Below are 17271 nucleotides of genomic sequence, written 5' to 3'. Positions count from 1 at the left end.
ACACATATGGTTATATTTTTAGCAATTTTATGTGGTAAAAGGAAAACATGTCTTCGGGGTGAACTTCTCTTAACTCTCCCAAGAGACTTTCCTCTCTGAAATAGAACTCCTATTATCACATGTATTCCTAAAGATGTTTTTAAATGACCTCAGTAAAGCAGTGTAGTATTGCCCTGATGTTATCTCACAATAATCATTGTCTCCATCATCTTGGACCTGATGAAATCTGTATGGCTTGTCATGTCAGGATCCAGGCGTGACATAATGCTTCCTTTAGAAGCAGTCAATGGGAGACATTGGGTCAGAAGGGGACATTGGTTGTCAGTGTGTGCTAGAGAAAACAACTCCATCAGCGAGTATGGACTGGGAGATCATACAATATGTTGGAGAACAGCATTACTGTATGCTATCATTTGTGCAGCCATATTGGTCAACCCAGCTGGTAACACATAACTGTATCATTACTAGTGCCTCATGAGGGTCGTGAATAAGGCCAACTGAAAGGAGTATTATTATATTTCACTTACAGTCTGCCAAGATGTTCAACTACGCTGGCTGGAGGAAGACATGTGACACACTGTTTGTCATCTTCGCCCTGGTCTTCCTGCTAACACGACTAGTGGTCTTCCCTGGCAGGTGAGACTGGAGGCTTTCTCACAGTCAATTGACAATTTATTAGGAGTGTATTACAAAAGTCAATTATAATAAAAGTAGTAATAAGATTACTCAGGGTCTATCCTTTTCTGACAGTTTACACTTGTAACTCAAATGTAGGCCTACATGCAAATATTCCAATACATCCGATGTACGCACATCTCAAGTCAGAACATAGCACATAGTGTGTACTATAAATCAGTTAAGGGAATGTGTTCAGAAGTATCAATTAGAGAATGTTAAAAATGCAAGGGTTGAGGTTGGATTAATTTCCAGTTTTCTATGCCCCTTCTTTCCCCTTCAGAATAGTCCACTCCACCCTGGTTGTGTCCTTGGATTTCTTCCAGCCTTTCTTTGGCTACTACTTCTTCAATGCCCTGCTGTTGGTGCTGCAAGCTCTGCACATCTTCTGGGCCTGGCTGATCCTTCGCATGGTCTACAAGTTTGTCTTTATGGGCAAGGTCAGTAGACTAAAGTCATTATCTGCCTTACTGCCTTACAGTTTCACGAGCAGCAAACAAAACTAGAGGAACTCCCTCATCCCAATCTTTCTCAGATTCCAAACAATATTTACGTAGCATAGACTTCAGTGTCTGATGCCATCGTTCAAGCGCACCCTGAGACTCTGGGTGATATGCACTTGCCACCCGGTGCGTAATTGACAAGGATTTTAACACCTGCTTGAAGAGCTTTGATAGGAAATTGGTACCTTGATCACTTTGTACCACCTTAGGTAACCCGAATGTCGTGAAGAATTTAATTAAGGCTTTACTCACTACCGGAGCTGTAATACTTCTCAGAGGAATGGCCTCAGGGTATCTTGTTGCCATACACATAATTGTTAACAGAAACTGGTTACCCGATTTTGTCTTCGGTAACGGGCCAACACAATCAACCACCACATGTCCAAATGGTTCACCTATGACAGGTATTGGACAGAGGAGCGGGAGGAATAACCTGATTTGGTTTTCCTGTTATCTGACGTGTGGTATGTCTGACAGAACTGAGCCACATCTTGTTTTAAACCTGGCCAAAAGAAATGTCGAAGGGTCCGATCATAAGTTTTGGTAATTCCTAAATGACCAGACCACTGGTGATCATGAGCAAGGGATAACACGTTTTGTCGAAAGGCTGTAGGAATCACTATTTGGTAAACAACATTCCAGTCTCCGCCCGCGTCAACATGGGATGTCCATTTACACATGAGGAGATTACCATCAATGAAGTAAGCCACGTTCTTCTTCTTTACCTCTTCCAATGAGACAGCACTAGAAAAACATTTAGCAAGCTTGTTGTCAACCTTTTGGTTAGCAATCAGCTGCTCACGAGTGACTGGTAACTGTATTGCATCAGCAATAAGTTCAACATACTTCGATTCTTCCCCGGGCTGTTTGTCAGAGGTGACCAGCTTCCCAGAGGTAGCACACAACCCATCCTCTTGATCAAACTCTTTGAACAGAACAGTGTTTGACAAATCTATCACGTCACCCACTTGTCGTGCCTGAGCACGAGTGACAGCACAAGCGGGGAACACATGTGGATAACTCTGTGCCAGCTCTTTGGAGAGAGAGTGGTCACTTTTATCCAATACTTCCAATACGGGTACTACCTTTCCTCCGGCAATATCGTTACCCACTATAAAGGTCACACCTTTTACTGGCAACATAGAACGTACCCCCACACTGAATATTCCACTGATTAACTCAGTGTACTTTCACAAAGTGCAACGGCACAAAACCCATTTCAATACCCTGAACAAACACACTGGAACCACAGTATGTATCGTCGGATAAGGGCAACACATCAGACAATATAAACGACTGCGCCGCACCAGTATCTCTAAGGATTTTAACCGGACGCTGAGACGCTTCGTCATTCGCTAGGGACACAAACCCCTTGAAAATGAACGGTTCATAACCGCCGTCGGGGACTGAGACTTTCAAACTACATTTACCCTGAGGCACCTGTTTCATTTCAGACCTCACAACCGTACGAATTAGACCAACACCTGTTGGCGGCTTGGCACGAAGAGGCAACCCTCGTTTGCGTTTTAGCAGGAAGCAATCATTAATCATATGTCCCACCTTATGACAATAGAAACAGAGACGCTCATTTTTCTGGCGTGTTTGATATACTGCTGCTGGCCGACTAGGACTAAAAGTAGGCAATTCAGTGGCTCTACTCTCAGTATGAGCCGAAAACACACTCTTGTGCGTCAACACAAACTCGTCTGCCAACACAGACGCCTCTGACAGGGAGGATACTTTCTGTTCGTTTAGGTAAACTACAATCCGTTCGGGTAAGCAATTTTTAAACTCTTCCAACAAGATTAACTCCCGGAGAGTTGAAATCAGTTACCTTGCTAGCAGCATGCCATTTATCAAACAGATATCCCTTGTCTCTAGCAAATTCCACATAAGTCTTACTAGAAGACTTTCTATGAGACCTAAATCTCTGTCGGTATGCCTCCGGCACAAGCTCATAGGCGCAAAGAACAGTAGCTTTGACCACTTCATAATTCAAACTGTCTTCAAAAGGTAGCGCTGACAAAACCTCTTGGGCTTTACCAGTTAATTTACACTGAAGTAATAGGCACCATACCTCTTCAGGCCATTTCAATGCTACGGCTATACGTTCAAAAACACAAAAATAGGAGTCAACCTCTGACTCTCTGAACAAAGGTACCAAGGCAATCTGCCTACTAATGTCAAAAGTGTTGGAAGCTCCAGTTGGTGAGGACGCCTCACTAACAGTCACAGCAGGAACGAAGGCCAGCCTCGCTGTCTCTGCCTCCAGTCCCATCTGGCACATTTTGTACTCCATCTGCCGCTGGTCTCTTTCTTTTTCTGCCTCCATTTTACACATCTCCAAGAGTCTCCCGCCTAATTTGGGCTCTCTCTTCCACCTCCAGTTGGAACTGTATTGAACGGACATCCCTCCTGGCATCACCGGTTGACTGTGGGGAGAGTGGATCAAACCGGGGCAATGTGGCTGGAGTTCTAGCCTCGCCCTCAGACACCGACGGGCTTAGAGGAGCAGCAACATCCCCTACAGGGGTAGTAGACTCAGGCAGCGGTAATACAAGCACCTGCTCTTCCAACAAAACATTTAACACTAGCTGTTTAACCTCCGCCTTAACTACACTCTGCGGAATCGATACAGAATAATGGTCAGCCAAGGTCTGTAAATCAACTCTACGACATTTGTCAAAAACCTCCCATGAAGGGTTATCCAAAAAGGATTTCAAATCAAAAGTAGCCATCTTGAACTACCACACAAGAGCCAACAAATAGCAAACACTAATGCTACATCAGCTATGACGCTCAACACTGAACACCACTATAACAATCTACACGAGCGGCATGGGTGTCAGTAATGACAAAATCCCAGACAAGCCCCCACTTATGTTACGAATCCCTTTGGCCCGACAGTCTAGGGGGGATGGTAACGAGACCCGTAACATAACTCATGCAAAGTATAATAGTGAAAACGTAACAGTGAGAACAAAAAACCACAGACAACTAAATTACCATCAAACACTCATGGTTTATTTGGTAAACACACAGAAAAAGGGGTGCAGGAAAAGGGGCTAAGCTGGACCCAAGGAAAGAAACAAATATCCAAAAACACCACTAAGCTAGACTAGCCTACATCAATACAACTAACTAACCAAAAATACAGGGGGTGGTCCGCCCAGTTCTAACTAGTGTTCTTAGACAAAGTATTCCTACGGGAATACGGTAGTGTATGCCCATGGGCGACTTGTCTTGGTACCCCCTTTTCCCACCATCAAACAAACAGTCAAACACTATACTAACAGGGTAACGGACAAAGTGACATGTAGTTGCATAAACAAAAGATCTACAGAGAGATTGCATGACAGAGAGATTGAGCTCCAGAGATAACAACTGAATGGGTTTTTAAACCAAGGGAAAGGGGTTGTGATTGGGTAATGGAAACTGGAGGAGGTGTGTCTTCTGATTGGTGACTGATTGGGGAATGATTATTGCCACCTGTGAGGGGAGAAGGAGAGAAAAGAAATACACACACACAGGATACACTCACAGGATACCTGTATCCGTAACACTTACTAATAGTGATTTAATCGGATGCCATGATACAGTAGAAAAGTAGATCACATGCTCACTCGTATTATTTGTCAGAAGTAGTTGGGCGATGAATCATCTTAGGAAAGCCCACAATGAAATAAATGGACAGTGCACCATAAATATGCTTCAATGATGCTTTCGTTCAACTGCGGCCAAAACACATCCGTACAAAGAATACATTCGTCATTGAAGATGATTATGGTGTACTGTCCATTTCTTTCATTGTACACCTTGGAAGTATCACAGGGGACTGCCTTTAAGGCATAAGTGTTTGTAAGATGTATTGACATTATCAATACATTCTGTGCTATACCATCTGGTTATGTTGCGTTTGTTGATTTCTTCTGCAGCCTTAAACGGTCACTTACATGTATCTTTATGCTGTAGGTGGAGAAAGACGAGCGCAGCGATGAAGAAAGCGAGCCAGAGGAGGAAGAGGAGGCAGAGGAGGAAGAGGAGACTAGCTGGGAGCAAAGAAAGGGTGCACTCAATTCCAAATTGGCTTCGCTTGCCAACAATTGTGTCCTGAACAACCTGACCAACCAGAGAAATATGAACAGCAGACTGCCCAAAGCCAGATAGTACCACTCTCTTTTCGCACTAGGTTAAACTTAGAATGTTTTCCTCTCCTTCCACAGTATGTGCTGGTAAGATATAATTAATTTATATGTCTTACATATTACCAATGGGGTCCATTTATGATTTTATGAATGGTTTCAGATAATATTTCACTACGTTTGGAGTACATAACTGTTCACTGCGCTGTCAAAATAATGGTCTGGTCAAACAAGAACAACACTGGTTTTACTTTAAGATGAAGTATGTTTTTCTAGATTTTATATTTAGAATCGATTTGTTTTTGTTTGGATTGTGTGGAAATAGTTAAAGACATGAACTAAAATCAAATCAAAGTTTATTGGTTGCGTACACCAATTAGCAGATGTTATGGCAGGTGCAGCGAAATGCTTGTGTTTCTAGCTGCAACAGTGCAGTAATACCTAGCAATACAAAAAACAATACACACATAATCCAGAAAAAAAAGAAACATTTAATTTAATTTTTTTAATTAAAAATGATCTGAATGAGCAATGTCAAAGACTGTTATATACATACAAACAGTACCAGTCAAAAGTTTGGACACACCTATTCAAGTTCTTTTTTTTTTTGACTATTTTCTACATTGTAGAATGATAGTGAAGACATCAAAACTATGAAATAATACATATGGAATCATGTAGTAACCCAAAAAATATATTTAAAATGTTTGATTCCTTGATGACAGCTTTGAACACTCTTGGCATTCTCTCAACCAGCTTCATGAGGAATGCTTTTCCAACAGTCTTGAAGGACTTCCCACATATGCTGAGCACTTGTTGGCTGCTTTTCCTTCACTCTGCGGTCCAACTCATCCCGAACCATCTCAATTGGGTTGAGGTTGGGTGATTGTGGAGGCCAGGTCATCTGATGCAGCACACCATCACTCTCCTTCTTGGTCAAATAGCCTGAAGATGTATTTTAGGTTGAAAAACAAATGATAGTCTCACTAAGCGCAAACCAGATGGGATGGTGTATCGCTGCAGAATGTTGTGGTAGCCGTGCTGGTTAAGTGTGCCTTGAATTCTAAATAATTCACTGACAGTGTCACGAACAAAACACCCCCACACCATTACACCTCCTCCTCCTTGCTTCACGGTGGGAACCATACATGCGGAGATCATCTGTTCACCTACTCTGCATCTCACAAAAACAAGGCGGTTGGAACCAAAAATCGCAAATTTGGACTCATCAGACCAAAGGACAGATTTCCACTGGTCTAATGTCCAATGTTTGTGTTTCTTGGCCCAAGCAAGTCTCTTCTTATTATTGATGTCCTTTAGTAGTGGTTTCTTTGCATCAATTCGACCATGAAGGCCTGATTCACATAGTCTCCTCTGAACAGTTGATGTTGAGATGTGTCTGTTACTTGAACTCTGTGAAGCATTTATTTGGGCTGCAATCTGAGGTGCAGTTAACTCTAATGAACTTATCCTCTGCAGCAGAGGTAATTCTGGGTCTTCCTTTCCTGTGGCGGTCCTCATGAGAGCCAGTTTCATCATAGCTCTTGATGGTTTTTGCGACTGCGCATTTTCCGGATTAACTGACCTTCATGTCTTAAAGTAATGATGGACTGTCATTTCTCTTTGTTTATTTGAGCTGTTCTTGCCATAATATGGACTTGGTCTTTACCAAATAGGGCTATCTTTTGTATACCACCCCTATCTTGTCACAACACAACTGATTGGCTCAAACGCATTAAGAAGGAAAGAAATTCCACAAATAAAATTTTAACAAGGCACACCTGTTAATTGAAAGGCATTTCAGGTGACTACCTCATGAAGCTGGTTGAGAGAATGCCAAGAGTGTGCAAAGCTGTCATCAAGGCAAAGGGTGGCTACTTTGAAGAATCAAAAATCAAAAATATATATTGATTTGTTTAATGCTGTTTTTGGTTACTACATGGTTCTGTATCCTTTCACTCCCTCCTCTCTACATTCTCCTCTTCTGTCTCTGCTGCTAAAGCCAATTTCTACCACTCTAAATTCCAAGCATCTGCCTCTAACCCTAGGAAGCTCTTTGCCACCTTCTCCTCCCTCCTGAATCCTCCTCCCCCTCCTCCCCCCTCCTCCCTCTCTGCTGATGACTTCGTCAACCATTTTGAAAAGAAGGTCGACGACATCCGATCCTCGTTTGCTAAGTCAAACGACACCGCTGGTTCTGCTCACACTGCCCTACCCTGTGCTTTGACCTCTTTCTCCCCTCTCTCTCCAGATGAAATCTCGCGTCTTGTGACGGCCGGCCGCCCAACAACCTGCCCGCTTGACCCTATCCCCTCCTCTCTTCTCCAGACCATTTCCGGAGACCTTCTCCCTTACCTCACCTCGCTTATCAACTCATCCTTGACCGCTGGCTACGTCCCTTCCGTCTTCAAGAGAGCGAGAGTTGCACCCCTTCTGAAAAAACCTACACTCGATCCCTCCGATGTCAACAACTACAGACCAGTATCCCTTCTTTCTTTTCTCTCCAAAACTCTTGAACGTGCCGTCCTTGGCCAGCTCTCCTGCTATCTCTCTCAGAATGACCTTCTTGATCCAAATCAGTCAGGTTTCAAGACTAGTCATTCAACTGAGACTGCTCTTCTCTGTGTCACGGAGGCGCTCCGCACTGCTAAAGCTAACTCTCTCTCCTCTGCTCTCATCCTTCTAGACCTATCGGCTGCCTTTGATACGGTGAACCATCAGATCCTCCTCTCCACCCTCTCCGAGCTGGGCATCTCCGGCGCGGCCCACGCTTGGATTGCGTCCTACCTGACAGGTCGCTCCTACCAGGTGGCGTGGCGAGAATCTGTCTCCGCACCACGTGCTCTCACCACTGGTGTCCCCCAGGGCTCTGTTCTAGGCCCTCTCCTATTCTCGCTATACACCAAGTCACTTGGCTCTGTCATATCCTCACATGGTCTCTCCTATCATTGCTATGCAGACGACACACAATTAATCTTCTCCTTTCCCCCCTCTGATAACCAGGTGGTGAATCGCATCTCTGCATGTCTGGCAGACATATCAGTGTGGATGACGGATCACCACCTCAAGCTGAACCTCGGCAAGACGGAGCTGCTCTTCCTCCCGGGGAAGGACTGCCCGTTCCATGATCTCGCCATCACGGTTGACAACTCCATTGTGTCCTCCTCCCAGAGTGCTAAGAACCTTGGCGTGATCCTGGACAACACCCTGTCGTTCTCAACTAACATCAAGGCGGTGACCCGTTCCTGTAGGTTCATGCTCTACAACATTCGCAGAGTACGACCCTGCCTCACGCAGGAAGCGGCGCAGGTCCTAATCCAGGCACTTGTCATCTCCCGTCTGGATTACTGCAACTCGCTGTTGGCTGGGCTCCCTGCCTGTGCCATTAAACCCCTACAACTCATCCAGAACGCCGCAGCCCGTCTGGTGTTCAACTTTCCCAAGTTCTCTCACGTCACCCCGCTCCTCCGCTCTCTCCACTGGCTTCCAGTTGAAGCTCGCATCCGTTACAAGACCATGGTGCTTGCCTACGGAGCTGTGAGGGGAACGGCACCTCCGTACCTTCAGGCTCTGATCAGGCCCTACACCCAAACAAGGGCACTGCGTTCATCCACCTCTGGCCTGCTCGCCTCCCTACCTCTGAGGAAGTACAGTTCCCGCTCAGCCCAGTCAAAACTGTTCGCTGCTCTGGCACCCCAATGGTGGAACAAACTCCCTCACGACGCCAGGTCAGCGGAGTCAATCACCACCTTCCGGAGACACCTGAAACCCCACCTCTTTAAGGAATACCTAGGATAGGATAAAGTAATCCTTCTAACCCCCCCCCCCCCCCCCTTAAAAGAGTTAGATGCACTATTGTAAAGTGGTTGTTCCACTGGATATCATAAGGTGAATGCACCAATTTGTAAGTCGCTCTGGATAAGAGCGTCTGCTAAATGACTTAAATGTAAATGTAATGGTTCCATATGTGTTATTTCATAGTTTTGATGTCTTCCATATTATTCTACAATGTAGAAAATATTAAAAATAAAGAAAAACCCTTGAATGAGTAGGTATATGAATAGAAAGGTGTGTACAGCAGTAGTTATATTGATGAGCTATGCGTAGAATACAGTATATAGATACAGTGTATAAAGTGGGTGAAACAGTGTGTAAACATTATGAAAGTGACCAGCGTTCAATGACTCTGTACATAGGGCAGCAGTTTCTTAAGGTGCAGGGTAGAGTACCGAGTGGTAGCCGGCTGCAACAGTGATTAAGGTTCAGGACAGGGTCCTGGGCGGAGGCCGGCTAGTGGTGACTGTTTAATAACAGTCTGATGGCCTGGAGAAAAAATCTGTTTCTCAGTCTCTCGGTCCCAGCTTTGATGCACCTGTACTGTCGTAGCTGGATGAACAGTCAGTGCACTGGGTCCTTGAGGATCTTTTAGGCCTTCTTGTGACACCAGGTGCTGTATATGTCCTGGTGTCAGTGTGCTCCCGGTGATGCATTGGGCTAACCGCACCACCCTCTGGAGAGCCCTGAGGTTGCAGACGATGCAATTGCCGTAGCAGGCAGTGATACACACCGACAGGATTTAGATTTTGTTCATTTATTTAACCTTTATTTAACTAGGCAAGTCAGTTAAAAACAAATTCTTATTTACAATGATGGCTTACCCCAGCCAAACCGTACCCCGGACGATGCTGGGCCAATTGTGTGCCGCCTTATGGGACTCCCAATCACGGCTGGTTGTGATACAGCCTGGATTCGAACCAGGGTCTGTAGTGACACCTCTCGCACTGAGACGCAGTGCCTTAGACCACTGCACCACTCGGGAGCCCAGGATGCTCTCAATGGTGCATCTGTAGAAGTTTGCGAGGGTCTTCGGGGCCAAGACAAATCTCTTCAGCCACCTGAAGTTGAAGAGATGCTATTGCTCCTTCTTCACGACGCTGTTTGTGTGAAGGGACCATTTCAGGCTGTCAGTGATGTGCACGCCGAGGAATTTGAAGCTTTTGACCCTCTCCACTGCGGCCCGTCGATGTGGATGGGGGCGTGCCCTCTCTGCTGTCTCCTGTAGTCCACGATCAGCTCCTTAGTTTTGATGACGTTGAGGGAGAGGTTATTTTCCTGGCACCACTCCGCCAGGGCTCTCACCTCCTCCCTGTAGGCTGTCTCATCATTGTTGGTAATCAGGCCCACCACTGTTGTGTCGTCATCAAACTTGATGATTGAGTTGGAGGCGTCTGTGGCAACGGAGTCATGGGTGAACAGGGAGTACAGGAGGGGGCCCCCGTGTTGAGGATCAGCTTGACGGAGGTGTTGTTGCCTACCCTCACCACCTGGGGTCGGCCCGTCAGGAATTTCAGGACCCAGTTGCAAAGGGAGGGCCCTGAGCTTAGTGTTGGGCACTATAGTGTTGAAGGCTGAGCTGTAGTCGATTAACAGCATTCTTACATAGGTATTTTTCTTGTCCAGGTGGGATAGGGCAGTGTGCAGTGCAATGGCGATTAACTCTGGTACAGTCAAAGGGTGCATTCTTATATTGCCTCCAGTGTGTCAGAGTGCGCTCTGGGTCGTACGTAAATTCAGAGCGTTGTCAGATTGTCAGTTCTTAAATTCAGAGCGTTGTCAGATTGTCAGTTCGTAAATTCAGAGCGTTGTCAGATTGTCAGTTCGTAAATTCAGAGCGTTGTCAGATTGTCAGTTCGTAAATTCAGAGCGCTGTCAGATTGTCAGTTCGTAAATTCAGAGTGTTTCGCTCTCGGAGCGTTCAGAGCGCACACTGGATACTCTGGCCGAGGAGTAGTACTCCCTCACGACGCCAGGTCAGCGGAGTCAATCACCACCTTCCGGAGACACCTGAAACCCCACCTCTTTAAGGAATACCTAGGATAGGATAAAGTAATCCTTCTAACCCCCCCCCCCTTAAAAGAGTTAGATGCACTATTGTAAAGTGGTTGTTCCACTGGATATCATAAGGTGAATGCACCAATTTGTAAGTCGCTCTGGATAAGAGCGTCTGCTAAATGACTTAAATGTAAAATGTAAATGTAAATGAGTAGGGTTGATCCGAGTGTTCTGACCTCAACGGCAGTCAAGCACCCAAGCTAACTGACTAACGTTGGCTAGCTTGCTAGCTACTTCCAGACACAAATGAGAGAACACTTCACTCTGACCATTTTACTCCCCCTAGCAGAGCTGGTTAGGCTGTTTTCATGTTATCCAGAGCGTTGGTGACTGTAACAAGTGTGTCAATACTTCCCTGGATAATTTATCCCTGGATTTTCTTTTTAATGAAAAATGGTGGAATCTGGATTTTTACAAAACCCAGATTAATCTATGGAATTCTTATTCGTTATATCAACCACTGTGGCACTAATAACACATGTAAGATAATAGATTTTGGATAAAATAATTTATTTATTGAACAATTAGCTTTTTATTGAAATTAAGGATATCATAGGCAACAGTATGACAGCCTCTAGATTGAAATGTGCAGATAATATAGCTTTGTAGCTGATCGTTTTCAATCAGACAATTTTGTCTGTGGAAGCTAATACAAACTTCCCAAAAGTGCTCCAAATTGTAGAGGATTGAATTGGTCATATTACTCTTGTTGGAATGGTGATAGCACCCTCTAGCGAAGATTTGTTAGGAAAGGGTCCCAAGTAGAAGTTGCTATAGGATTGCAGGTGACAAACACAAAACGGACCTTAGATCAGTATCTTGGGCTAACTACTCCTGCTCCCTTATAAAACATTTTACAAGTAAAGCCTTGGGGAAAAAATATGTGTTTTTCTATAATCAATGTGACAAAAGAGAAGATCTTGCAGCATGTTTCTCCACAAGGTGTTTTACTCTGTGCTACTGAACTTTGTTATTTTGTGCCTTGGCTGCTATTTTTTTTGTACTTTTTCTGTCACAAGCACTTATTATGTAGCTCTATGTATTAGTATAGCTTTACAAACTATTGGGAAAAATCTTCACTTGCTGCTCTTGTTCAAAGGGTTTTTATTGAGAATCTGGACAGCCATCCAGTGCCTAGGTACAGCTGTTGGAGCTTAATTTGAGCCAGTTTGCTACAGCAGGAAAATAATCCTGCAGCAACAGGAAATGTAAATTATTATGTGGATTATAATTATATAATTATAATATTAATGGACATTTTTAAAAGGGTTGATACATTTTTGTTAAGTGAAAATCAAGTCTGAAATTTCAAAGTGGAAATTACAAACTTCAGAAGCCTTTTTAAACCTAAAATAAACAACAAGTTTTAAATGTTGCATGTCATTGCGCTTTCACTCTCTCTCTCTCTCTCTCTCAAATCAAATTCTTGATACACATAGAAAACTGTTGAGCGTGAAAAACCCAGCAGCGTTGCAGTTCTTGACATACTCAAACCGGTGCGCTTGGCACCTACTACCATATCCCGTTCAAAGGCCCTTAAATATTTTGTCTGCCCATTCACCCTCTGAATGGCACACATACACAATCCATGTCTCAATTGCCTCAAGGCTTAAACATCCTTCTTTAACCTGTCTCCTCCCCTTCATCTACACTGATCTACACTGATAAGAGGAATTAACAGTTGACATCAATAAGGGATCATAGCTTTCACCTGGATTCACCTGGTCTGTCTATGTCATGGAAAGAGCAGGTGTTCCTAATGTTTTGTACACTCAGTGCATAGTCTTGTGAGTGTGCATAGAGTCAGTGCGAGATAGGGTCAGTGCAGATAATTAAGGGTTCCCCGGACTAACTATTTAGCAGTCTTATGGTCTGTCTGTCTCGGAAACTGTTGGTCCGAGAGCCGATGCTCCGGTACCGTTTGACGGACGGTAACAGGGTGAACAGACTATAGCTAGAGTCTTCATACATTTTTCGGGCCTCCGCTGTGTCCACTGAGCTGTTGGGCTTGCCCTGCAAACTCATTGGATAACGCTGAGCAGGCCTCTTCCTAGCTGTCACTCAAATGTGGCGCAGCACAGCTTCAAGAAAACAGTCATTTTAGGGATTTCATTGCTAATTGAGGTAATTCTGCTCATCCATTATGCATGTATGAACTACACATTGACACATCCAGCCCAAAGCAGGAGGTTTAAACAATTATTTTTTAGTCGTCAAAGTAGCGGAGCATGTCTTTAAGATCTTACATCTTTAGAAGAGCCATGTAATGTAACCATGCTGATGGGTACCCTCAAAATGTGAGAATGTTTTTGGTTCTGTCTAAATCTATACGTATGGAATAATGTCTGGATCAATACAAATTTACTATTCATATAACTGACATGCACTTTTGCAAAAAATATGTCTAGTTTGAAATATGGCAAATCGTTCTTGCACTGAAAGCATGATATTACTGTGCAAGATGGGGGCTTGAAATTACCTGTAATTTTCTTTCGCCCAGAGATGTCAATCACAACCATCTCTATCTGTCTCACACTGAAATACACTAACTAGCACGGTGCCACATCTGTATGTGCTTGATGTGTATCAGGCAAATGACAATGAGGATCAGATGAGTTGACTAAAGCACATATGGACCACGGTAGGAACACACTTCTTTGTTACCAGGGTCCGTGTGCCTCACTCTCTGTACTATTGTTTCCAGTATGGCACGTTCACACTGAGTGTCTGTGGATTTTTATCTGTGGTCTGTTTCTAGAGCACCAAAAGGGCTGATACACTCAATTACTCACTTTAATCATGATTATTGGATGTTTCTTTTATTATAAGTTCAACTATTGCAACAAGAGAAATGCCAGGGTCATCATGTCAATAACATATGACTGGTCTTTTTGTTCTGCGTATCATGAATGCACACACCCCATAAGTTTGTTCACTCTGTGGCCAGTTCAACACAATCAATAAATGACTTTTATTGAACTATTGATACATTTGTTTGTACCTTTTCATTCGAAAGAAAAATCAATAGCTGAAAAGTGCTTAACCATTTCAATATATAAATATATCTTATGTTGGTGAGAGGGAGTTGGTGAGAAGAATGTGAACTTCAAACTAGTTTACGGGCAACTCACCAGTGTCTTGTGACCGAGCGCATGGTGACACAGCCACGGAGAGGCCCAGGACAGGGTATGGCATTGTCTATTCCCATGCAGGTGTCGATATAAGGATCCATCAGTACCATGTTGGGGAATGCTTTGTTCATCTTTCGCTCGCTCAGCAGGTAGATCTGGCCATTGATTGTGGTGCATCCACCAAAGAACTTTCTGTCCAGACATTCTTCTTCTAGAACTGTCCATTCGTCTGTCTCCACATCCAGTCTTAGCGCCTGGCCTATCAGGAGATAGAGGGCCCCGTTGAGCTCTGTTGCGAAAAGGTCATACCTACGGGACATACAAATCTATTTTATAAGGAACCTGTCCCAGACAAAAGTTTGTTGGTGCAAATTCTGAGTTCACTTACCTGACCAGGTCCCATTGGTCCTCCTTCACCAGGTATCTCTGAATGCCGCTGTACACCTCCCCATTTCCATCCAGTCCACAAGCCACATAAATACACAAACCCAGAGTGACGGTGGCAGCCCTCTCCACAGCCCGCACCATGGGGCTGACCTCCTCCCAGCCCTCTGCTCCCAGCAACCACTTCTTCACGTGAGCTTGGACTTATTTATATTACAGCATATTGGATGACTGTCATTCAGATTACATTCCCCTTGTTCAATATAACGTCGATAGGTTTAGGCTACAACATGATGCTACAATTTGCCCTATACCCATCATGAGGTTTCTACAACCTAGCCCATGAATGAAAGGTTACAACGTATGTGCACACAGGTTGAGAGAAACACTTGAGATGACAGAGATTGACACATTCAATACCGCCTTGTACACTCTTGCCTGCATCTAGCTTATCTAGGGTGTAATCATTAGTCCAACAGTTGCAAACAAGAGTTTCTATTGGACAAATGCAGGTATTATTTTTATCCCTGTTTCGTTTGCTTCCGTTTAAGAATAGTTTTTCAACAGAATCGGAGGAATGAATACACCCTTGATCAATCATGAACACAGTTCACTTTCATAGCAGCCATGTTGTATTCCTTCTCGCCTCTATGCACTCTCCTCCTCTCACCTTCTCCCTTTGTTTGTGGACTTCAATGAACAACACATTGAACACAAGGATCCAACACATTTAACCCTAACCCCTGTATGTGACCAGGCGAAAAAACCTTTCCAAGCCGAACCAGATCATAACCGCTACACACAGCCTACATCGTTGTCCCCATATTAGCTAAAGTAACGTCCTAGTCAACATAGCTAATAGAACTAATGCGTTAGTAAACCCACTACAATCATGCAGAACGTTACAGTGTATAGTCCCGGTGGCAATAAATTAATAAAACCAAAAGCTTACCTTGACTTGGAAGAGTTCCAATGTTGTCTTGGAAAGTCATAGCCAGCTAGCTAACATAGCATCCCTCTGTTTGAGCTGGGTGTTCGAGTAACTGTACTAGCCAGCTGCATTTGCGAGTTAAGTAAGTGAAACTGAAAGTGAAAAAATAAGTGATGAAACCTCTTGCTTCTCCTTCATTTTTTAAGAAATTAATTTGTCTTTCTCTCTCTTTGAGTCAACTACTACCACATTTTATGCACTGCAGTGCTATCCAGCTATAGCTTATGCTTTCAGTACTGGATTCATTCTCTGATCCTTCTCTGATCCTTTGATTGGGTGGACAACATGTCAGTTCATGCTGCAAGAGCTGATAGGTTGGAGGACATCCTCCGGAAGTTGTCATAATTACTGTGTCCTCTGACTACACCATGGTGCTACCCTACAGAGTGCTGTTGAGGCTACTGTTGACCTTCATTGCAAAACAGTGTGTTTTAATCAATTATTTGGTGACGTGAATATATTTAGTGTAGTTTTGTCTAAAAATGATAACTTTTTCAATGTTTTACAATTGATATTTTTATGAAATTCACTGAGGAGGATGGTCCTCCCCTTCCTCCTCTGAGGAGCTTCCACTGATACATACTCCTGACAACATGTTTAAAGCAGTGGCTACCCATCATTCAGGGCAGAGCCCCACCTGTTTTGAGCCCCACCCGTTTAGCTATAAAATAAATACATATATATATATATATATATACATATACATATATGTGTGTGTATTATTTATTTTTTGCCTGTTTTGCCTGTTATTTTGGCATTAAAACGTGTCACATATCAGTTTGCAAACAGTGTAGTTTAAAAAAAAATCTTACAGTTAATAAAGCCGCATACAAACATGGTCTCTTTTTTTCTTTCTTGACTAAGGCAGCTCCAAAATGCAGGTGTTTCAACCTAGCTCAGTGCTTTCTGTGGTGGTGGGTCAGCCAGCGGAAAATACAGTGCGTAGGAGTTTTTTAATGTTCTCTAGTTGCGCCGTGATTGGCTCAGTGTTCTGTCACTTATGAGGACACTACGTTACCGCAAAATCTACAGGGAGAGCTCGAAAATTCAAGACCCTTGGGTGCTGCCATAGAGTTACATTAGAAGTGCACATCCAAGAAGGCTCAAGGTCAGTGGCCACAGATACAATTAAGTCAAATCAGGTTATATCTACAATAGCTTTGACATCATACTTTCAAAATCATAGCTAGCAAGCTACACAAGCAGTCATCGTCATGAATTAAGTCGACAATCTACTGGCAAATCCTTTTCAATCCTTTTCATATCAAGAGAAATTATAGATAAAACGTATCGGTGCTTATCGGCTGTTGGACATAATGTCATAGACGTGTGTATAGGTGGCAGGGAAGTCAGGTGCAGGAGAATCGAACTTGCTAAAATGGAATAGTATAATAACTTAAAAAACATAGCTCCAAAACCATGAAAATAATCAAAACAAAGTGGGTACGAGGACCCGTCGCACACCAATACAAACAACACAATAAATGAACAACAAACAATCTCTGACAAGGACATGAGGGGAAACAGAGGGTTAAATACACAACAGGTAATGA

The 17271-nt window shown here is 43.6% G+C and overlaps 1 protein-coding gene across 3 annotated transcripts in view; it reads left to right on the top strand.

The window, feature by feature from the left end:
• cers4a (ceramide synthase 4a) overlaps nucleotides 1-17271 on the top strand; it is a 45241-nt gene that overhangs the window by 20631 nt on the left and 7339 nt on the right. The window contains exons 9-12 of one of the 3 annotated variants that reach the window (XR_011668286.1): nucleotides 530-636; nucleotides 959-1115; nucleotides 3566-3729; nucleotides 5151-5250. Coding sequence is in view for 1 of the 3 variants with exons in the window: in XM_071345000.1 (XP_071201101.1) it covers nucleotides 530-636; nucleotides 959-1115; nucleotides 5151-5345 (459 nt within the window). In the remaining 2 variants the exon portion in view is untranslated. Of the gene's footprint in view, nucleotides 1-529; nucleotides 637-958; nucleotides 1116-3565; nucleotides 3730-5150; nucleotides 14199-17271 lie in introns of those variants that run through there. The other 2 variants (XM_071345000.1, XR_011668285.1) reach the window with 2 other exon arrangements.

The sequence above is a fragment of the Salvelinus alpinus genome, chromosome 16 (genome assembly GCF_045679555.1).
Source record: "Salvelinus alpinus chromosome 16, SLU_Salpinus.1, whole genome shotgun sequence".
Taxonomy (NCBI): domain Eukaryota; kingdom Metazoa; phylum Chordata; class Actinopteri; order Salmoniformes; family Salmonidae; genus Salvelinus; species Salvelinus alpinus.
The sequence above is the reverse complement of the archived record's forward strand: the minus strand, read 5'-3'. Positions and strand labels throughout refer to the sequence as shown.